The following is a 23531-nucleotide window of genomic DNA, read 5'->3' as shown; positions in this document are numbered from 1 at the left end:
GATGTAAATGAGTTATGGTACAACTTCCTCGGTTTTGCTCAATGGCAACATCTGTGCAGGATGGAGAAAATGTTTTGTATTACAAAAGCAGTTTGCTAGCTGGATCTGTGAAACAGTCTGTGCCCCAACTTTGGGACAGTGATCTAAGAAACCAATCATTATTAGGCTTTTATATGGAATACCCTTTCCTTTTACTCTTCGCTAAGGTACATTTGGGCTGGAATTGTTTCATTCTTTCCTCAAAAAGGCTGGACCTCCTCTTGCTCAGAAAAGTAGGACTACCTATTACAGAGGGAGCTGTTATGATGACAAGATCAAGACTAAACAAAAGGCAATCCAGTCTCAGTAAAACACCATGACTGAATCCTCTAATGCACATGGCCAACAGCTCAGCCCAAATCCCTCCAGTCAGTATGAAATCCACCTGGCATGGCATGGTGGTGCCTAAAGTCATCATCACTGCATGTACAAGCACGTTCCTCTTCAGATGCAGCAGGGTGAACGTGGTGTCTTGTTTCTCACCCAGCCATGGCCAGATGCAGACCTCCAATTTGCTCTGCTAGTACCAGAGGATCCATGGATACATGGCTTTCCTTGGGAAAACCCAACAGTGATGTGCTTTCTTTCAGAAAAGGGTGTGTGGGGAAAAGGAAATCAATCCAATTACCTGGCACTGACTTTGATTTTTTATCCTCAGCCTGCAGACAGGCTTTAATTCCCTAGTGCCAGGCACATGATTATAAGTGAGACATGACCACAAAGGTGAAATGGTGTTTTCCTGAGATTGTGCCAGAATAAGCAGGCTGAGGATTTCAATACACAGACCTGGTTTTCTGTTCCAAATCCTAGAACCTCTCTCTGTTTTAATATGATACCCATAAAAAACTTTCAAGACTGTAAGACAAAATAAACCCAAAGCATGTCTATATAAAGGCATTCAGCAAGAAGCGCTGAAATTTATTCAAATTAATTACAGTAGAGACCTCTGACTTTGAACTCCTAATTCACAACAGCAGTAAAAAAGGAAATGGTGAAATGGGTTGTATTAAAGTGCAATGATGTGGAAAAACCATTGAAATAACACAAATGAGGCTGCAGTGAGAAATGAAACAATAGTCTCATCCAAGCAATGACAGCAATATATAAGTAAATTATGTTACAGATAATTTACAAAATAACTTACATAGATGAAGATAAGCTGAATCTCATGTTGCTATTCCATTGTTAAATATCAGACTAAATATTCCTGGTCAGCACAGTATTATATGGAATAATAAAAAAAAGATCAGAGGATTTTCATATTGAAAAAGATGCCTGAAGTAAAACCCTGATCAGCATTTATATTGCAGTACTGCAAGAAAACTAAGTATCTATGAATTGTAAAGTGACACATTCAGCAGCATGAAGACTATAAATACATCTTTTACATTGATACATCATATCTACACACATATACATATCTACACAGGCAGATATATACACACAAGCATATACATGCACATACATCTGTGCATACATTTGTGTGTGTATATACATGCTTCAGTTTGTGCTGACCGTGGCCAGCTGCATTTTGATTGCCTCTGGGGTAGGGTTGCTTCTGCATCATTCCTAGGAGTGTTTGTCATTTAATCTGAAGTCTCTAAAACATAAAATTCTGGCATAAAGAGAGAATTCAGGGCTCAGCCATCAGTGAGTCTGATGGTTAAATGCAGTTCCCACTGACATAATCTGCTGTGCTTAGTGCTTCTGAAAAGTTATGCTCTTCATGTCCCCATTATTTTTAAATAATTTGGTGCATGAATCAGTTAAAAACCTGTTTTCATATATGCAAAACTATTTGAGAGATGGACAGGAATGAATACAGTATTCCATATCTGCACTTAGTTTTGTACTGTTTGTAAGGATGGTGTGCAAAGAATATCAGACAAAGTGAAAATTTATATTAGCTTGCATCATACCCTGAAAAATGGCAAATTTAGCATCACTCTTCCTTTAAAAAATTTTAAAATACTCATCTGTAACATAAATCTGACTCTTATTTTTTTCCCTCCTGTGCTACAGTTTTATAGAAAAATTATATAATTGGGGAGTTTTTATCTTTCAATATATTTGGAACAAACACCGTGGACTAAAAATATTTTGGATTTCCAGCCCTCATAGGTTTGTTTGAAGGAAGGCTCTTGACCCATAGTGCAGTTACTATAGTTTCCTCTGCCTGTAACTGCATGTTGTGAGACCAGAAAGTAACCATGCAATTACTATTTATTAAAAAATAATTTAGTGAATAAGAACATTTGTGTTTCATTGTGCACCTACATAAGGAAAAGCATACTACTAAATTGCCAAGGCTATGTAAACAGTGATCTTGGTAAAGAATTTGGTTGTGAGGCCAAACAAAAAAAGGGCTAATTCTATTGCACATGTCACTAAAATGTTGGAAGGGAAAAAGTAATAGTGTCTCTTGATGTTCTTGTGGCCAGTGAATTGGTCATGTCTGCATCCCAGCCTCTAGGGAGCAGAAGAATATCCTGAAAATCCAAGAGGAAAGGGTGGACCAAACCTCCTTCCTGGTTGCCATGGGAGTCCCATTCACTGCATTGACCGAGGTATGTCCTTGGAGAAAGGGTTTCTGGGGGAGAAGAAATTGTAAACTTGGATTTATTTTCCTCATACCTATCCTGTACAGTGATTGCTATGTTATTTGTTTACAATGAGCATTTAGCATTGAGCACATTTTGTTTGCTCACATTCAGATTCTGGCTGTTACATAAAGATACAGTTCTGCAGAAACCTGATCGTGTGTCAAGGAGAAAATGCTCTTGATGCTAATAGAACTTCAGAGCAGAAACCTCTACAAAATCCTATTTCAAATCATTTAACTTTTATTTACAACTTCACATTCCATGCACTTTTCATTGGGATCCTCTGGGAGAACCTGTAAAATTCACCACTAAAAATACTCAGAGTTGGCAACACAGTTCTGGTGGTTCTCAATGAAGTCCAATGTCCAGAACTCTGCAGTAAATTACACTCTCCAGATTTACCTTCCAGGGAGGTGGGATGAACATGTCATATTAGCCCTTAATGTCAGAGAAGCTGGTGCTACTGACATTGCAGCTATCACTGCAACTTGATGATGTGCTCAAATTGCTGGAGGCAGTGCCTGATTCTGGGAAAAGAAAGGGAGAGAAAAAAACACACAAGAAAATATTGGTGGTTGTTTTTCATTACTTTCTTTGATAATAGGAATCTTCAAAGAGACAATCATCTCAGTTAAAATACATAGCCTACCAGAGCTGCTTAAAGATTGAGCTGATTTTGAGTTGCCTATGAGCATCAGCAGATTGCTTGCTGGAATCCAACCTTCTCTACCACTGCTCAGGTTCTTTACAAACCTAAAAAAAAATATAAAAAAATTAGAAGTCAGAGTTGTTCATTTGATGCCTTTGGAAGTTTTGCCCTAAACATCTGCCTTCTAAACACAGTTCTGCGTATAAAAATTTCCAGACACAGATCTGCATACCAAAGTCCATCCTCCCCTTCACGAATCAGTTGAACTAGATCTCCACTTTTCACTGTAAATTCTTCAGAAACTCCTTTGTCATAATCAGTCACAACTGTATATTTACCAGGAGTCTAAAAGCACACAAGAGGAAAGAAAACAAATTATTTTTGTTGAGTACTTTAAGGTATGTTGCAGCTTTTGTTATGTAATTACAATACTTTTCCTTTCTTCCCCATGTACCTACATGCTGAAGATGGTGAAAATATACATACTGGGGCATTAAAATTCTGCTGATTGGTTACATTAATTTTCGTATTCTGAAAAGCATTCAGTGAAATGTTCCCACTACAACAATTAATTCATATGGCTACAGAAAATAAAACCAAAAGAAGCAGAAAATCTGGCAAATCCACACCATGGCATCTGTGTGGAAGTCTATTGGTGTGGTCACTGAACCTGTCATCACTTGATTGCTGCATCATGGCACAGGCAGCCACAACTCGCTGGGCTGCAGGTGTGCAAAGGCACAGAGGGACCTCCCCGAGGTACAAACACCAGGCTGGTTTCAGAGGAGTTCTCTCCATGCCCTGGGAATATTCCCCAGCTGAGCATTTCAAGGCTGACACTTTCCCTCCTGCAGCTTCCAAGGCACTCCTGTATCCCCCCCACCACACTGTGCTGGCAGCACTTGCTCAGCTCCATAGGAAAGCATTCCTGGTTACCAGCTTGATCTCGCCTGCTCCTCCCGCTCCTTCTTCCTCCGCATCCGATGAATTCAGCGCCTCTTCGGCACTAGACCAGCCGTCATTTTCTTCGGATGCATCAAGAGAATGGGATGGCTTGGCCCAGCCTTGGGGAAGGAACAGCCAACAGTTAACTAAGCCACTGACTGGGAGAAATGTTCTCCCCACTGAAAAGCTCAACATCAGCAGGAGAAAAACTGACACAGGGAGGTTATTACAGTCACTGGGTGAAATTCACTGCTGGCGAAAGCCGGCCTGCTTCCATCCAAGTAAGCAGACTTGTGGAAATGCATTGGCAGTGAATTTAGCCCTTTGGATTTATGTAAAGGGAAATTAATGGAGAGAATGCAAATTACCAACTGAAAAGCAAATATATAAAAATATTTGTATAATAAATATATGTTATACAAAGATAAACGAGGGATAGATAATATTTTTTTCTTTGGAGGAAGCAGAAGACAGGAACATACACTTTTTGGGAAAAGGTTGAACAAACAGGGTTGTCGCCCAAAGCAACCTAACCAGCTTGCTGGAATAAGGGATAGATAAGCATTGTCTCCTTCACACTATCAAAAAATTCCACACAAGTTGCAAGCACTCTGTACCTCACCTGACAAGGCAGCCCAATATTTAAGAGTGTTCAGGGTGACACACAAAAAGTGCTCTGAACTATCTTGGTGTTACACCAAGATACAAACACCACAATAACATTCTCATGCCTGTCATTTACTGCTTTTTCTCTCTGAGGGTGAAACATTTAATTTATTCATAAAGCTGAATCATATCCAGAGTGAACAAAATCCTCTTCCAAATTAGGTACATTAGGTTTTATTAGTAGGATGTTTTACACCAAGTTCAGCAGCTGCTAATAAATGTGTTGAGCTTATAATGAAAAAAAGTCATAATAAAAGAGACAAGTATTTGTAAGCAAGATTTTGTTTCAAGCCAAATAGTAACAACAGTGAAATTCAATGAAAAGAATGAAAGGAAGAACAAACCTTCCATTTTATGTAACTATTAGTTGAATTAAGAAAGCACCAGCATTTTTGCTTTGCACTGCTCTTGAGACATTTGACACACAGCTGGTCATGCCAGTGCATTAGGAAAAACCTGAGCAGCATCAGAATAAAGCCAAAGAAATCATAGAAAGGAATCACACCCAGAGCACACCAAACAGAGTGGGACTTTTACCTTTCCTACGCTGATGAGTGACCTGCACAAGATTGGAAGTACTGACCCATTTGGCCCTGTTGAGGGTTAAGAATGAACTTCTTTCTGTGAAGAAACTGAGTAATAAATTTCTGCTGTATTCCATGAAAATTTCCTTGGAATCTTACATCTTGTAGTTGGCTTGTTGGACACAGCTGAAACAATTTCTGTTATTTCTAAGTTAGGAGCAATGCAACAAAAGAAAACTTGTTTTCTCCTAATTATTCCAAGCTCTCATTAGAAACAGTACCAATGGGTTGCACAAAAGAAAAAGAAAGTAAAATCATTCTAAGTGCCTGTAACCCCATACTCACTGGGTGACAGCTGGGTGTACAGCTCTCGTTCCTCAGCCTTTTTCTTTTCTTATATTGTGCTGATGTGCTCAGAGCAGACTGGCCTGATGCTGCCATACCCAGGATACTCCTCCTGATACAAGCTGGCACTCTACAATTAACAAGTCTCTATAAAAGCCCATCTGCTGTGGGAAGGGAGGTGGTCACTATGGTAGAATTCACATTAGCAAACTATGGGATCAAAATTATGCATGTACATTTCATCTGTGTGTGTGTGTTCTCCAGGATGGGACTACATCAGAGCTCCCTATAAAGGCAGGGAAGGTAGGAAAAGGGTAGACACTCCTGAGAAATGACAAAGTTATTCAGAAATTATTTTAGATATAATGATGCCAGGGAAACCAAGAATTCATTAAGTGCTTCTCTTCAGAAATAATCTAACAGGTTTCTTCAAAGAGCTATGATCAGCCCACAACATGTAATTCTGACACTAGCTCATATTCCTTGAGCTCAGCATAAATGAGAGCAATACAGCAGTGAAAGGAAATGAATGGGGGCCATGAGCTCTGCTGTGGCCATCACCTGGCACAGTTTCATCCCAAAATGCCTGGGTCAGCTCCCTGCTTATCCCTCTTTGAGAGGAAGGAGAAGAGATAAAGTGCCAAAAAAGAGATTGGAACGTGCAAGACAGAAGGAGGAGTTAGTAGATGTTTTAAATTGATTTACTAGGTTTAGTGGTTTCATAAAGTAAGACGCTTCTTACTCTAGATGGGACAGAACACCAAATCAGATAAACCTGTTTCAAGGACCCAATAATTTTCCAGTAAATCAGCAATGATCTAGGACTCTCTTCCTTGGAAAATTCCAGCACCTGAGGAAAAGCCCATAGAGCACACTTTTCTCTCAGACATTTTTGGGCCCTCAGGATTTCCATGGTACCTGGAGATCTCTGAGTTTTGCCTGCTACCTGCAGAAGAATAACGTTGTAACTCTCATATGCACCCTTGTGGTGTTTCTGCAGGTGTCTAGCCCAGGAATACATTGCCTGCTGCTCAGCAAGGTGAATGGTGTTGCAGTTTCCCCAGCACAGCAGCTGAGCTTGCACCATTTCCACAGACAAGACAAAGACTTCAGAAACCTGGAGGGGAGGCTGGTGATAGGGACAGAAACATCTTCACATTCAGACTAACATTTTCTAAAGGACAGAGTGATGGAAAGAGTCAGAAGGAGAGGGACTGCTCTCTTTGTCTCTCTACTGCTCTAGTTCATTAGACCTAGGATTTTTATTCAAACTTTCACCATCAGCCCTGCTGGTTAGAAAGGGGTTGTTTATTGAAGTACTTTCCTATTCTCAGCTTAGCTGTGAGTTGGGAGGATGGGAAGCAAATTGCAAGGGGCTCAGTTAAGTCATCTGAGGTTCACAGGGTGGTAAAAGTTGCCACCTATCACCCAAAGAAAGATGCAACAGGGCTGTGTCTGCAGCAATAAATGCAGATCTAAAATAGAAATTCCTCATGATAGTGATCTGAGGTTTGGAATTTGTTTTTTTCTTTTTTAGAAGTTAAATGCTCTCCACAAGGGCCCCAGTGACAGAGGGATTCTAACACTAGGAAAACCATGGTGGCAGAGTAGCTGGACAGCCCTGCAATTCCATTAAACACACGGATTCTGGCTCTTCCTTCAGCAACAGATCTCTTTCCCCCTGTCTTCTAAAAACTAGTTACCCATTTGCTACCTTATTTAAACCAAGGTAAAACTTCAACCAGCTCTGCTATCAAAACCAGTATATATAGATCCACTTGGAAAAATAGCTGATGTCAATAATCCTGCACACAGCAGCATCACACAGGTATTCTCAGCACTGTGATGTAACACATTACATGAGGGATGTGTGGGTACTTGTGGAGTACAAGTGGCATCACTGTACCTCTTGAACCAAAAGGAGTTGGGTCACTCACTACTTCGTGCCGTTTGGCTTTTTTGTCAGGACTGGTAGGAGAAGCTGCAGGAGGATGAATAGGTAAAAAACACAGAAAAGAGATATTGAAGAACTGGAAAAAAGAGAATAGGGGGATTGCATGCTAAATACCTTTGAGTTTACACTGGAAAACAAGTGGATTTCTGTAATAATTTTTTTAGCTGTCACTGCTGCATGGCAGCAGAAGGAATTAAGTATTTACAAATAGATATTTGAAGATAAATGGAGAAATTTATTTTACAGTAATAGATGGAAATACATGTAAACTTTCCTAAATTGACTAGGCATCAACTAAATACAATTAACTTCAATTTCAGACAAATTACCAATTTAAGCAATCATTTTTGTGTAAATCTAGTGCTACAGCAATACCTGGTCCTGTAAGAAGGATCATTGGCAATGTCTGGCTTTTAGCAGAAGGAGATGGCGTTTCTGTCAAGGCAAGCATGGGACATTAGTGCTCACCTCAATAGCATTAGATAAACAACCCTAGAGTCTCTCCAGAAGGAACTCAAAGGTAATTGGGTTTTAAACAGGCATTCTGACAGGGAAAAAAATACCATGCTCAAGTACCATCATCTTAATGCATTTCAGACTGTTCAAAGACAGCTCTTCAAAGCAAGAAGTGACTGTAGCAGTATGATGACTTGGCAGGAGGAAGCAAGAAAAGTCTCAAACACTTTTTGCCTTTTTTAGGAAAAAAGAGGCAAAGACCATTTCTGGAAGAAGAGGGAAATTCTTACTTATATTTCTATCCAGCAAAACAACATTGTCAGACATATTCTGCTGTAGTTATGTATGCTTTGAGAATTTTGTTAGCAAGGATGCCAATAAAAAATCCTCTATAAAACGTTCACAGAATCACCTTGATTCCTTTTTGCCAAGTACAAGTGCATTTGGGGCAGATCCACTGAAGCTAGGAGCAGGCCAGGTGTCTGGTCAGAAGACAATTTCCTTCCTCTAGTTTTTCTACAGAAATGGGGCACTATAAACTTCCTCCTTAGCCTTGACAGTGAGATTGGAGGCACTGGAAATCACATTCCTTCTCTTGCCTTTCCACAGCACCACTTTTCACCACCTCCCACTCTGGAGCTGACTTCCCTTGAAATCTCCCTGTCAGAGGCACTGACTAAGGAACCTAGCTTGACCTTGCAGGAACAAGCTAGTGTGCACACTGAAAACCTATCACACTACACACACATACAAGGTGATGCTTCAATTACAGCCTTACACAGAAAACACTCTAGCCTTATTTTTAAGTTACCTTTCTGACTTTTGAGGTTAGAAAAGCCCTGCAGCATAAAGCGCTTTTTTGACAGAACAGAGCATTCTGAGGTAGAGCTAGTGTTGTCTACAAAGGAAGAGAGAGACACAGAAAGAAAAGGGAGAAGGCCATGAACAGATCAAGGCAAAAAGTCATTTGCAGCTATGCCAGGGAATCTGCATGTTAGAATGAGAAAGGACAACTGAAAGTCCAGGTGCAACACAAGTGTCCGGTTGTTCTTGCTGTGCAAGGGCTTGTACTACCAGTGGTTCAATAAATAATTTCCATGATGGGGAAAAAATTAAAGAGAAAAAACAGAACAGAAAAAAAAAAACCTCCCTCTTACATCAAGTAATGCCAAGAAATTTTTTCAGAGAAAGAAAACCCTGAGAAGCTGGGCAGCTTTAAGAGAAGACCTACTGCAGACTTCGGCCTCGGAACAAAGAGTTCCCACCTGCCTTTGGCCACCATCCATTCAAGATGGCTTTGGGCCTGTCCACACCACACACTGGAGTGCAGAAATCAATCCCAAGCTAAGGGCAGATGGGACCAGCAGCACTTTGTGGGTGGGCTGCCCTAAGGCTGAAAACAGCAAAGCCCTGCTGGTTCAGGAGTCCTGCTGGCTCCCCTGCACTACCGTGGCTACTCTGCTGGTGGATCTGCCTGTGTGTCTGCAGTGCAGGCATGCTCCTTGCAATTAAAGACCACAACATGTATGGGCAAACTCACCTTTGCCTTTCTCAGGGTACTTTGGTGCTACTGTAGTGCCACAACCTTCTAGACTTGTGAGATCAGCTTTTTTTTCCTCCGTTTTTTTGGTGTTTCTGATGTGGTTTCGTGAAGGACTGTTTATTAGAAGAGAATGAAGACAATCAATCCAATCACAGGCTTTTATGTAGAGATATATAGGCTGAAAACCATTTATTTGTTCCTTCTCAGACTGTAGATTCCAGGACTGAAAAAGTCATCAGTGATTGTGCATTTAAAGACCATGGGAACATATGAGTGAGAAACACCTCTCCTGACTAACTGCAATCACATGTACCATGGCAGTGGGAGTTACTGGAAAGAGGGCTCAGGACAACTTCCTGAGCCATCTCTTACAGCTAACTTGCAACTTGCACGCTCTTGCAGCTAACAGGCTCCTCCTGAAAGTACTAGGAATAAAAGAAGAAAGGTAAAGGAATAAGCTCTGCCTCTCAGAAGCTCTTAATACAGGAACAAATGAGGGACCTTGCAGTGGATTCCCATCACAACTCCGTCTGGGAATGGGATAGAGGAAGATGCTCCACAAATCCAATGTATCTGGGAAACTCTCCCTGACCAAAAAGGAGAAGTATAAGAGATGCAGGGCAGAGAGTTACCAATATATATTTGAGCACACACCATATGGACATGAGCACATGGGCTTGTGCATAGGTACATACACACACATGTGAAAAACCAGACTGAGTAGCAGAGGATTAAAGAGAGGTGTCAGGCAAGGGCAGAACAACAGATGGGAACAGAAGAACATATAGGTTGGTGTGGTGAAGGATAGAGAAAAAAAGAAAAAAGTTCACCCACAAACTGGGACACTGGAGAAATTACACATTACTTCAGTTAAAAAAATAAATTGGAGTAAAAGAACAAGAGACAGAGAAAAGATACTGCTGTGAAAAAGACAAAAAAGAAGGTAACATGACATTGGAAAAGGAAGAAAAAGTAAAGGAAAAGAACAGTGAAGGAAGAAAAAAGCTTTTCCATAAAACTCTTTTATATAGACCATAATGTATATAATCAGCTGGTCAACAAGGAGACGCATAATACCACCAGGATTTTGGCTGGTGCAGAAAATTACATTTCTGTGGCATTCTCTAGCAACTGGCAAAACTCGTGCCACTGCTGCTCAGTTTAACAGTTCTGGAGATGCATAAACTCCAGGTTTTACAGCTTTATAGTAGGAAGAGAACTAAACCTAAACCTTAAAACACAAAGACCAGTATTAAGAGGTAGGAGCAATGAAGAGCTGAAAGTCAGATGTATTAGTATATTCACAAGATGATGTGACAACATACTTACCTTGCACAAGATGATGCTGGTAGTGGGAGAGGTAAGCTCTGTGTTTGTTCTAGTGTCCTGTGCTGACTAGCTTCTGAAATGGAGGAAAGAAAAAAAAACTATTAAAATAAATTTGTGTCCTACACTGGGAAGATCTACAGGGCAGGATCTGAAGATCAAAGAAAAAATAGATTTTAAAAAATTGACAAATAAAAAAGAGAATCTCCAAAGTGTTTTACCTCTGCATGCCTGCAGTTGACTTGTTAGCACTTTTCTTATTTCATTTACCCAAGTAGCTTTAACTTCAGGGGTTGGAGCCTACCCAAAAATAAATACAATCAGCCATCGAGCACAGAATAGTTATTACACAAATAGTTACATGCTAAAGCATAACCTCAGAGGAATCTTTCAAGAGGGACAGACAAAGCTCCCTCTCCAGTGCTTCTGTGACCAGAAACTGAAGCAGACTTGAGGCTGTGCTGCAGTCAAACCCCATCTCCCAAGCTGTCCACTGCTCCAGTGACAGTCATAGTAATGGTGTATACAATTTCCTCTATGCACATTGTAAGATGGGATTATTTTTTCCCCCGGAAGTCTCTTCCCATTGAAATATGATTTAGGTTTTCTTTCTTTGCTCTACATTTCCTTCATCACACTCTATTAGTGATATAACAGGAAAAGAAACCTCCAGATCTTCTTAGGGTTAGGTCCTGCTCCCCATCTCTCTATTTTTTTTTTATTTTTTGAATGTAGGGACATGTAATTTACCTGTACAATGTAAACTTCTTCCCGTGCATTATACCAGATTTCAAATTTTTTTGCATCACCCTTGACATTTTCTGTTATTCCAACTGCAGCCATCTGGAAGCAAAGAGAACAGAAGCTGACCTACTGCATTGCAATTATGTTAAAAACAGAAAAGGGAAGCTACTGGTATTCTGTGGTACCTTATTTCTGAAAAGAATAACCCCATCTGGCCTCTTGCACAAGGAAAAGAATAGCTAACAATTTGTGATCTGTGTGTTGGAGACAAGAGATTTAGTGCTTTGTATCAGCCTGGCTACCTTGGAGGGAAGAAGGGTTTAGGTGCATTAGATTGAGACTCACTTGTGAAATGTTGCTTTTAAAATCCAGACCAACAAACCCTTCATGATTTTTACATTACCTTTCCCTATGCTTTCTGTGATTAATACAACTGCCATTCAGCTGGACAGACAGCAACACAAACCAACACAGACCTGCAGCACCAGTCAGGTTTGTCTCAAGGAGTGAAGTTCCCAGTACAATGCTGCAACACAGGTTTGCAGATACAAGTAGAATATTACTACAGGCTAAGCCCTCAGTACCCTGACCATCAGGACTGATCAGTGCCTTACATTTAAGGAGTGTTTGTAGCTATAAGAAGGTGCTTTCTCATATCCCTCTCCATTTTCTTCTCGCTTCTTACAGAACAGCACTGCTTTCTCATGCAGGAAGAGGTGTCGCTGCATTGGCTTGAAGCGTGCCAAATCCTTCACCTTTGTGTGACCCTTTTTGTGATCAGTCCAGACATTGAAGGATCCCTGCATTAAAAGCTTGCCCAGCTCATTCAGGTTTCCCTGGAACAAAAAAAACCAGTGATATTTGTAACTACAGAGATGACATCAGATTACAATACAGACTCCAAACAGGTCTTTAGAAGTCTGTTGTTCCCAATAATCTCTCATCTCAGTGTTTATGGTAGATTTGGAAATGCAATGAAGTCAGTGTTGAATCTCTCCATATAATTTTCACTGGCCATCACTGTTCAGGCAGGATTTTACAATCAAGAGTACCAGTAGCAGAGGCACAGAGAACTACACATGGAGAGAGGGAAGCAAAATACATGTTTGGTTGTTTGGGTCTTCCCCCCTTCTCCTCTGCTCCAAATCTGCTTATGTATTGTTTTGGGTTTTATTATTTTTTTGGGAACTGAAAGTTTTGGGTGTAGTATTACACAAAGATCAAAGAAAAAAACAACTTAGGTAGACAGAGGAAAATATTAGTCATAGCAGGAAAACTTCCAAAGAGTATAAAGAGATCCCTTTCCTATTATTTTCATTACACAATTAAGTTTAAAAGCATGTTTTGTAAAATGCTCTTCTTGTTATTAGTACACAGTATAGGGCATGCTGTACATATATCTAAAAAAGTAAAGAAAATAAAGTTAAAAGTAAGTAAAAATGCTGCTACTCACATCATAGCCTGTAATGGCTATCTGGTGCATAGAATCATTAACTGCTTTAAGAATGCCCAGGATAGATGTCAGTGCTTCCTGAAGATCTTCAGCACCTTCACAGTTCTTACTGTACTTCAGCATTTCCTGAGTGCAAGGGAATGACAACACATTTACCTAGCTTTTGAAACAGTAGCAACTAGGAATGTTCAAATTTTAACACTGAATTTTAGGCAGGAGGGGTTGGAATGAGATGGTCTTTAATGTCCCTGCCAACAAAACCATTCTATGATTCTGTGAATTTAAAGTTAGCAAAGTGAAGCGTTATACCATATAATCTAGGTAGTTCAGTAGTGGCTGGAACTCAATAGAACCTAAGGATTTACTTCTCATTTCTCCTGCTCATTAGCCAAATATATTTTGTTCATCTAGAGGTTTTGTAAGCTGTATGTAAGAATTTTTCAATATTAACTTTGCAAACATATTTTTCTTCACAATTGCAAAAAAAATCAAAAACCAAACCAACAATCCTCTAACAAAAGGATAGGGTCTTTTCATTTGTTACTATTCAGAACAAATTTAAAAACATAGTCAAATTTAATTTACTCTTTTAATTATGGCAAGGCCTGTCATGCTAGTAAGAGATTTAAACTTACTGCACTGGGTATTGTCTATACATCTAAAAGGGAATTCCTTCTCTAAAGGGATTATTGGTGAAGCAGCATCTTCCAATTTGATAAAGATAATCACAGCAGCAAGTTCATGTGGAATTCCTCTGACTTCACAGTATGAAAATAAGAATTTATTCATGGACTGTAGGAAGTTCTTTTAAGTAAAAAACCTTTATAAGTCTCCTCTTTTTACACAAGACTAAAGTAATTAATTCTTTAAAGGCTGTTAACAGCTTAGTTTTAACTCAAGAGTAAATCTGGTTTGAAGTGAATTTTTAAGCTACTGTTAAATACAAGAATTGTATCATGTCTTTGTGAGAAATATTTCTTATTTCAAATAATTTTTCTCATTTCAAAATGTTATATAATACTTTAAATAAATTTATGGTAGTATATTGCTGTTATTTTGCTCTCTCAGTATAGCATATTTAAGTGAATCACAACAGCATCCTTCATACAAACACCATACAGTGCTCTCCATAAAGTGCATTTCCTAGAGTCCAGCAAGGCAAGTTTCTGCAATACGGGTGGGGTGACTATAATGGAAGTACTTCAGATACTCTATCATCTTTGTTTCAAGGTTTTCTTGGACCTTCTGTTTTCCCCTCACCAACTTTTCACCTTCTTTTCAGCTGCAATCTAAGGGCAAAGGTAGTTACACAAGATGTCTCTGTGCAATGTTTGCTTATTAGAAGTTTTTTGACTGAAAGAAAAAAGAACTGAGCTGAAAACTGATGAACAGGGATTTGTGTGTTTCCATTTACACATCTGCTCATTAACTCTTAGGTTTCTCTACAGCAGGATGAGAGAAGCAGCATTCAAAAAAAAAATGCACAAAATGTGCTTAGCATTATAGTTTAGTAATACTTACCTTTAGCAATAATTGGTATTTGGTTATCCTTTGAACAGGTTTCAGCAAGTATGAGTCCAAACTGAGCTTGTGGTCGAGTTTCCTTTGACATTCCTGTAATCAGTGTTGGATTTCATCAGGACACGCATCAGTATTTGTGCTATTTGCTCTTGAGAAGGTTCAGTAAAAATAAACTAAACAAAAACCCCAGACCCCAACAAAACCAAAGCCACCATTATTTTAGGGATTCAAGCAAGCATACCTGGAAAAATACAGAGTCTGAAAACTGCCTCCACAAACTTTCAGATCGAGGTTTATTTTGACAGTATTTCTCATAAATCTGGAAGTCTTCCATCTGGAATTGGGGAGAAAAGCAAAAAGTTCATGAATTCTTGTGACTTTAATAGACAAAGTTCATAACAATTCTTTTCATTTTCAATAATGCTATGAAAGAATCCACCACCACCAAAAACTGAATCATTGTTTTTTGCTTAGGATGCCTCAAGGAATTGCAAAATCACTGATTTTGTAATGGCTACTAATTTACAAAATAAAACACTCCTGTTAATTTTTGCTTCAGTTGAATGTTAAACACATTATGAAGAAGCATATGTTATATTTACAAATATATTTCTCCTACAATATGAAAAATACCTCTATGTGTGCCCAGCCCATGAGACCCACTGTGTAGATTTTTTTAAAGACTTTGTCCTTTTCCTTTATTTTCTTTTCACAAATGTGTTTTTCACTGGGAGTCACACTAAGGTAAATCAAGCAGTTTGCTCCCCCTTACTACTTCAAAAATTAAATAGCATGACTTCAGCACTTGCTGAAAGCAAAAGGAAATAAAGACTGTTGAAAATGTCATAGTAACCACAGATATAAAGGAAAGACCAGGCAGGAAATCAGCAGGCACAGAAGCACCTCCATCCCTCAGTTTTAGGAAACACCATCTCCATGGATGTAGGCAGTAAACAGAGGGGAGAGGGATGGCTCCTCCCAGGAGCTTTAGAGCATCAAAAGGCTGATTTCCATACACACATTCTTATCAGCCTTTAATACACTACAGGTGAGACTCATTGTTTAGTACATCCCCAATTTAAAAAAGTTTATTTTTGTCATAGACTTCTATTTTTGGAACAAAAATGTTTTGGACTTACTCTGTTGAGGTGTACTCTTTAAAGAAAAAGGAAAAGAACAAAACAGCAATCCACTAAAGAAATCTAACCAAGTAAACCAACAATTTATAGTGATGTGAAACAATGCAGTGCACGACTCCTCTTCATGCTTTCTTGACTGACACTTTAAAAAAGCAGTTTTGTTTTAACAATATGGTAGTTTTTCCTAACAAAATCAATTGTGCTGCACAGGGGAAAGTATCTGTAACTCTCAAATAACATCTACATTCTCAACCTATTCCATGCTCAGGACAAACAAAAGGAATGTGGTGGTCACTGCTACATCAGAATCACACTCAGCCTAATATTACAGCCCTAAAGAGGTTTGTGAATGCAGTGCCAGCAAAAGGCCACACATACCTGGTCCAGAAAGCACCGTCCCACCAGTTCTGGGTATTCCACATAGGTTTCTAGTTCTCTCAAGAATATCCTATGAGAAAGAAAATTTTCTTAGAGTTAAGAAAGTTGTCATAATGTTCATAGTTTTGAAATTAGTTTTCTAAACTTTTGGAAACAGAGTTGTAATGCTACAAAGTCAAACATTGTTCTTATAGATCGTGTACTTTAAAGGGAATAGCAAATGAAAACAAATATTCTGACCAATTTCTTTCAGCTTACTGTTGCTGCAACTGAAATGAAATACAGGGTTGGAGAAGGAAAGGGGATTTAATTTCCCTTCCTTATGTATTCAGCAGCAGGATTTGTACAGTTTAAAGTGTTTGGGTTTTGTTTCCAAATACTACCAAACACCACATACCAAGCAACCCAAAAACCACCTTCCCAAAACTAAAATAAACCCAAAACACATACACACACACACACACAAAAAAAAAAAAAAACAACCCAAAAAAAAACCAGTGACAAAAATTCATTCCAGTTTTGCCTGAATAAGAAACAACTACTTAATATGCTTAACTTCTTTTGAAAATCAATTTCCCTTTCCTATGAATTTAAATATTATCCTATGAAGAAATACCTCTCTAGCAGCAAGGATTCAGACTTCAGAGAGGTCACTCAATATATATTTTAATATATACAAATAAATATGGTTTTATATATTAATTTTATATGTTATTTAATACATCCATAGAAGTATAAAATTATTCACCCTCAATCAGATGGAACAGTTGAAAACGTGTGATTTAGAACCATAATTCACTTTCCACAGCAAAAGTAATAAAAAAAAGAAACTCAAATAAAACCTACTTTAATTATCTTGCAACCAGATCCAAATATCTTGCTTCAGAAAAATGACCACAATGCAAAATTCTACCTGTGTGCTGCATGTATGCAGTTTCACACAGCTTTGCTCATCTTCTATAGATATTTTGCTTTTCCTCTTCTAAGCAATACAATGTTGCCATGCCATACAGACAAGCAGAACTCTGTAAGGATCTTTTAGCAATCTAAGGTAGATTAAAATACAAAGTAAAGAATCTCATCCAAATGCTGTTCTTAGAACTGAATGCAAATTCTCACCTGTTGTGAAAGTGATAAATTTCTTCCATATTCCCAAACAAGATATCTTTCTTATTTTGCAGTTCTGGTGGAATGAGATGAGCCATTAAGGGGTTGTCCATCTCTGCAGCATAACCCTGCAACACAGGAGAGAGGCACAATTATTATCTCCCTTTGCTTGCAGTACTTCTCTCTCTAACAAGGCAGTTTCTCTTCAGGCTGACAGACAGACAAGAAAGAGCTCAGTATTAATCAGGAAAGAAGAATACAAATTCTGTTTTCCCATCACCCCACTCAGACACACAGAGTCTTTAGAAAGGCATTTGAGTAAATCCTGCAATTCTAGATAAGTGAGGATGAAACAAAGTTTGCAATCATTCTCACCAACTAAAGGCTCTACATTCCTACACTGCTTACAAATTATAGCTCATACTCTTTTTGCTAAGACTTTACACATCTGAATTTAGAGTCAGAATTCCAGTACACACACAAACCTTCATGCCTGTCTTAGCCATTGCTATCAAGGAATAAGCTGAGTGTAGTTATTTCTGCAGGTAACAGACACCATTAAGCTAAAAATCTTCCATTTGCTTCAGTACCTAAAGGAGTAGCTTTAGATTCCCATGTCCTCCACTTGTCACATAAGCACATAGACAACATTCTCTTGTCTGTTAATCTGGCACAGAAAAGGACACAAGTGGCTTTAGTCCAGGACTGCTCTCCTGTGGCCCTGAGGTCACTAATCTGCCTTCTCTCAAAACACTAAAAAATCCTAAACAAAAAACCAGTCCCAACAAGTCAACCAGAAAAATGGCAGGAATTATCTAACACCTGCATTATAAGCAGATTTCTTAATATAAATAAATTTCTTAGCATACAGGCATTGAAGGAAGATGATTCTATGTTCTTTAGATTTGGATTAGATTTCTATCTCTTGTGGTTTGTTGTTTTTGTTCATTTAAAAAATTTTTTAAACACAAGGTGATCCTTGCATTAAGGCACATTGATTATAATAAGCCACACCAAACAAGCAAACTAAATAATTAAAAGAAAAGGTAAGTAAAAGTGCACCTACAGATAACATTTCCAACATTTTCAACATTAGGTCCAAACTACAGAAAGTAGAAGAACTAGCTGGTAAAGTCAGCTAGCCTGAGGAATTCAAGCATTTGGATAAGACAGAATTTCTTTTTTTAAAGAACCCAGAATCAGCCCTTTTAAAGTCTGGGTATTTTACCTCAAACACCACAAAGAAACAAAAACAAAAACAACAAAAAACCAAACAAAAACCCAAACAAACAAACAAACAAACAAAAACACAAAAAAACCCACCAAAAAACAAACAAAAAAAAAAAACTGAGAAAAAAGACCACACAAGCAAAAAAAAAAAAAAAAAACAAAAAAAAACCCCAAAAAAACAAACAAAAAAAAAAAACACCAAAAAAACCCCTCCAAGTAGTACAGGCAAAGATGATGGATCTCATAAATAGCTAAGCATTGGTTTCTTTCGCATATTTTTCCTGCCCCCAAGCAGGAAAATACAGAGTCTGAAAAAAAGAGAGTGGAATAAATAAACTAAGGAAAATTGTACAGCCTTAAAAATTTTTTAAAATTTAGATAAAATTGAGTTAAATTTTTTTACTAGGAAAAGAACTACTGCAGCCACCAAGAAGAGCTCTTTAGATGAAGAGCTCCACAAAGAGAATGATTTCCACTTTAAGTCAAGATGAAATCAAATATAGCAGCACAGCCAGCACTGGCAAAAGGAGTATTGAATTAGCTCAGATGAAAGGAAGCCTGACAGAGTTCATTACTTTCAAATCTTGAAGGGACAAAAGCTTGAAACACATACATTGACAAAAAGTTTTTGTCATTTTTTTCACTTTAGGCTGATATACTTTTAAAATTTATTATAAAAAGCCTCATGTTTTACTACCTATGCAGTACTTGTGTTTTAAGAAAAGAGAGGGAGAGCTACTTAATGCAGCCACACAGATTATTTAATCTTAGATTATTTAATCTTACTTTAAAAATGTTTAAGGCATTGCTTAGTCTTTCATCTGGAAGCTGCTCTAAAACCATACAAATAAATGGGAAAAAGGGTAGAATTCAATACCTAAAAATAGACTAGACCAGTATTCTTCTCCCAGTAAAGATTATTCACAGACTGAAGTGCGATGATCATGGTTATAAATGAAAGAAAAGTTATTGATCTTGGATAAGCTATAGCAGTTTCCAAATAATCAATCTTGGGAAACTACCTTGCTTTTTTTCTATCAGAATCCGTGGCAGACAGAAAATCCAATGCAAACAAACAGGACATAATAAGAGTAGACACTGTCTCTATAAAGGAATACCAGGTTATTTTACATGAAAAATTGAAAGATTAATAGGATAGGAGAAACAAAGGGAATGGGAGAACAGCCAGAACTATGGACTAATAACTAGAATTCCTCAAAAGCTGGAAGCCTGCCACTGAGCCATACCTCAGCAAGTATCTGACCCAAAATTACTGCTGGCACTGCCAATCACCCATGTTCAAGCTATACCAAACTGCAAGGAGGCACGGAGAGGTGTGCCTGGCACTGACTACTGGAGTGTCACTCACAATGGCACAAAACCAAGACACTTGGCCTAGCAAGTCAGGAGTTGCACTGCACTCTACGGAAAACAAGAGTAATACAATGGGAACAGAAAGATGGTCCAGTAGGTAAGGACCAAAAATCCTCAAACTATTCAAATCATGATTTTATGAATACACCTGTACAGATGCATTGCATACAAAAGCAGAGGATAATGTGATCTTTAAGGCCCACATGTCAGATGTGACCATCCTGCTGTAATCAACACTTCCAGCACTTGGACTGAACACAGGATGTAAAAGCTGTGGGAAGCTCAGCACAAACTAGCAAAACCAAGACCAGAGTCCAAAACCTTCATACACTACTCTTACTTGAAGGTATGTACTCAGAAGTTATCAGTCTTGGTCCATATCTTTTGACAGTTCCTATTTAGGAGTTTAACATTGATATGGACACCAAGAATATCCACTTCTCTCAACTCGAGTTCATCCTGATCAAATTATTCAGCCATAGTTACCTGCAACTTCATCATTCCCTGAAATCAAACTGGATTACAGGAAAATGGCACATCCATAGCTGAAGACTTGAACTTGAGGGAAAAAAGAATACTGCAGTGTATTTCTACAAGCAACTCAGCTGTGCTGCAATCATGCCTCCAGAAGTGTGGAGCAAAGGGAGCACCTTTGCTTCCTTGATGATTTCAAATGGAGATTTTATTACAAGACATTCTGTTCCCACAGCTGTACCCAAGATATGTGGAAGATAACTTAAAGATATGCAAAGAAAGATGCAAGAAACAACTTTTCTCCTCTGACACAGAAGCCTCTTGACACAGATTCATGTTCCTGTGTGACACATGACCTTCCTGGAACTGACCCAAGACTCTGGAAAGAACTTTTGCAGGAATTAATGATCATTACAAATCTCACTATGATTCCACCTAAATACTAAGGCACATCTTATTTTCTGCTCAATTTTGTTTTCTAATACAAAATCCTAGTTGTATGGCTATTTCTAGGAAAAAATCACATATTGCTGCCTCTGTGAAAATATGATGAGAAAGGAAAAATGTAATGACCACATTGCTTGACAAAACAAACAGAGGCCTTACGGTGGTAAGGAGAACATAAGAGAATCCATGAAATGCAAGAGATTCACTAACATCCAGAGAGAAACTTAGCCTTTACCTCAAGAACACAGAGAAGTTCTTCCACATATGCTCGTTCAGTCTCGATAAGTTCATTCATTACATGCCTGTGGACAAAGAACGATAATTAAGGTGGGCCTATTCACTTATGTAAAGTAATGAGGCAACATTAATTTAGTCTGTTGTTCTTCTTTACTTCAGACAATAAAAGAACTGTTTCAAGGTAATGGAAAATGTGATGTTCCATGGATATTCCTGTCATTACTTTATATAGCCTTATTGAGAGATAAGTATTTTTAAAAAAATTTTAAATTTTTGAAAATGTGTTTGAACAGGAAAACATAAAATCTAGCAGCTTCAGTGCTGTAGTAACTGAATTGAAGCAGTAGAGTGTTTTATCATTGTATGTACAAAGTCTGGTTATACTGTGTTTGCAATTACTGCAGGAGCTGGAGTTGGAGCTGCATAGGATTATCAAACAGACTGAAAGCTACACTGGTAATTTTAAATTAGAGACATTAAGGGCACCCTTTAAATATCTTGATGATGCTTTAATTTCCATAATGATCAAGCATTGAATCATACTTACCCCCAAACTCCTTCCCTTGTTATTTTGTGTGGTGTAACAGAAGGTTATAGCAGTAAAAAGACCATATAAGCAGCCAGTTTGCAAGTAAAAATGCAAGGTCTGCTATAGGCATTGCAGGTGGTACTAAGTAATTTCTTTAACATATTTTATGCTGTTTAGTTTTTATAAAAGTGGTTTTTGGTAAAACATATCAAAACTAAAAAGGACTAAAAAGAGTTCAATAAAAAGACAAAGTCTCAAAGCATGGAGACCAAACCCTTCAATAGATTAACAGGGGATTTATTAGTCATAACTGTTTAATCTCTGAAATGAAAATATGTAGTTGTCCTGCCACAGCATCACCTCACTGCAGCAAAGGTAGACTCTGGTACTACCCAAACTCTAAGTAATGCAGCAGACAGAAATATTTTCCTCTGTGCACAGAGCATAGCCAATCCATTTCAAAAGTCACTGAGGATTATTCCAGAGAAATATACTTGTTTTATCAAATCCTTAGTCAGGCTTTGCTGGAACCAAATCAGAGAAAATCTACACTTTTTGCTTATCAAAATATACTTACTGTCGTAATACAGCTAGGTTTTCTTCATCATCCATTGTAGATCCTCCTCTGCTTTGATGGAGTTCAGTCGTTTCACTCTAAAGAAGGAAACAAATAAACAATGAAAAAAATAATCATGGCATCACAAGAAAAAACACTTTAAAACACAGAACTTTGTGCTCAGCACTTTTCACTGGAAAGACTGTACTCCACTAAAAATGAAGGCAGTTTGCAAGAATGCTGTGAAAAAAATTCAAGTCACCCTGAAGGTCTTGAAGTACACAATATTTGGATGTGAAAAGTTCTCCATCAAAAGCCAGTTAAGAAAAGATGGTGGTTCAAAACCCTTTTCAAGAAGGCATCAGAGCACCAGCACAATCTTGTAGGCAACACTAGCCTTAGTCTGTTTTCCAAGTTAAAAATAAGGTACTGTGCTAACTTTCTGGTTACTTCTTAAACTGACACAGAAATTCACTCCTAAAACTTTTACTGTAATGCCTAAACCTAACTATGGCTTGCTGAAAAAAGAGAGGGGTTCTGCTTTCAAGCCCTCCTTCAGTTACCCCTTTTCTCTCCAAATGCTGTCCATCATGGTCATGTGGCCCAGCCCTCGTCCTGGTGTTGTCTTTTGCTGCACCTTTGCTGAGTTGATCCAACTCTCTAACTCAGTGAGAAACTCCTTGTTTCTGTTGCTGCTGTCAGGATACTTGCCTTGCTGCAGGCAGGGCAGGAAGACCATCCCCACTTGGGAATGGCAAGGTCAGGTGAAGCTGTCTTGGAGCCAATGACAACTACTTCTTCACTGTCAATGGTTTTAAGAGTAGCCAGTTACTACTGGCAAATAAAAAATGTTTCCTGTTCATAGACCTAATATTTTGCTGCCCCTAACATTTTTCCTAATATTGGCAACTATTTACTTTACCCTCCATCATAACCAGCCCAGCAACAAAGCAGCCCCTATTTAAACCATGTGACTGTTTCACCAGTGTTACTTCAACTGGGACAATGCCATCACTTTCTCAATAGAATTCCCTCATACTTATTGAGAGTTCTTGAATATTCTGTTGTACTATGAGTTTTTCAAGTAGTGCATGTGTGAAAAATGCAAAGTGACAAAAATACCTTTGCTTTTCGGTAGTTTACCCTCCGAAGTGCACTGCTTTCTGAGTTGGACACGTTTTCTCTTTGGAGACCTAAACATGTAAACCAGGACCAAACAGAAGTTAGAACTGGATCAGATCTGACACAGATGTTCATGCAACCACAAATTATGGCTGGAAGTTTCTTTAAGT

General features: G+C 38.4%; 1 protein-coding gene across 12 annotated transcripts in view; it reads right to left on the bottom strand.

Moving 5' to 3' along the window:
- Positions 1–928: 928 nt before the first annotated feature.
- The window catches only part of MCF2L (MCF.2 cell line derived transforming sequence like), a 156598-nt gene continuing 133995 nt past the window's right edge, over positions 929–23531 (bottom strand). For 7 of the 12 annotated variants that reach the window (XM_058044996.1, XM_058044998.1, XM_058045002.1 and 4 more), the window contains 20 exons: positions 23362–23432; positions 22261–22337; positions 21153–21219; positions 17405–17520; positions 16286–16355; positions 15010–15102; positions 14769–14861; positions 13248–13373; positions 12409–12630; positions 11801–11893; positions 11272–11350; positions 11054–11126; positions 9722–9837; positions 8993–9079; positions 8101–8160; positions 7678–7752; positions 4228–4355; positions 3524–3636; positions 3292–3395; positions 929–3169 (listed from right to left, as the gene is read on the bottom strand). In XM_058044996.1, coding sequence (XP_057900979.1) covers positions 3075–3169; positions 3292–3395; positions 3524–3636; positions 4228–4355; positions 7678–7752; positions 8101–8160; positions 8993–9079; positions 9722–9837; positions 11054–11126; positions 11272–11350; positions 11801–11893; positions 12409–12630; positions 13248–13373; positions 14769–14861; positions 15010–15102; positions 16286–16355; positions 17405–17520; positions 21153–21219; positions 22261–22337; positions 23362–23432 — 1958 coding nt within the window. In that variant the 3' untranslated portion in view covers positions 929–3074. The remainder of the gene's footprint in view (positions 3170–3291; positions 3396–3523; positions 3637–4227; positions 4356–7677; positions 7753–8100; positions 8161–8992; positions 9080–9721; positions 9838–11053; positions 11127–11271; positions 11351–11800; positions 11894–12408; positions 12631–13247; positions 13374–14768; positions 14862–15009; positions 15103–16285; positions 16356–17404; positions 17521–21152; positions 21220–22260; positions 22338–23361; positions 23433–23531) is intronic. The other 5 variants (XM_058045007.1, XM_058045009.1, XM_058045008.1 and 2 more) reach the window with 3 other exon arrangements.

This window comes from Melospiza georgiana, chromosome 2, assembly GCF_028018845.1.
Source record: "Melospiza georgiana isolate bMelGeo1 chromosome 2, bMelGeo1.pri, whole genome shotgun sequence".
NCBI classification, from domain to species: domain Eukaryota; kingdom Metazoa; phylum Chordata; class Aves; order Passeriformes; family Passerellidae; genus Melospiza; species Melospiza georgiana.
Note: the sequence above shows the minus strand (reverse complement) of the source record. Positions and strands in the feature narration are given on the sequence as shown.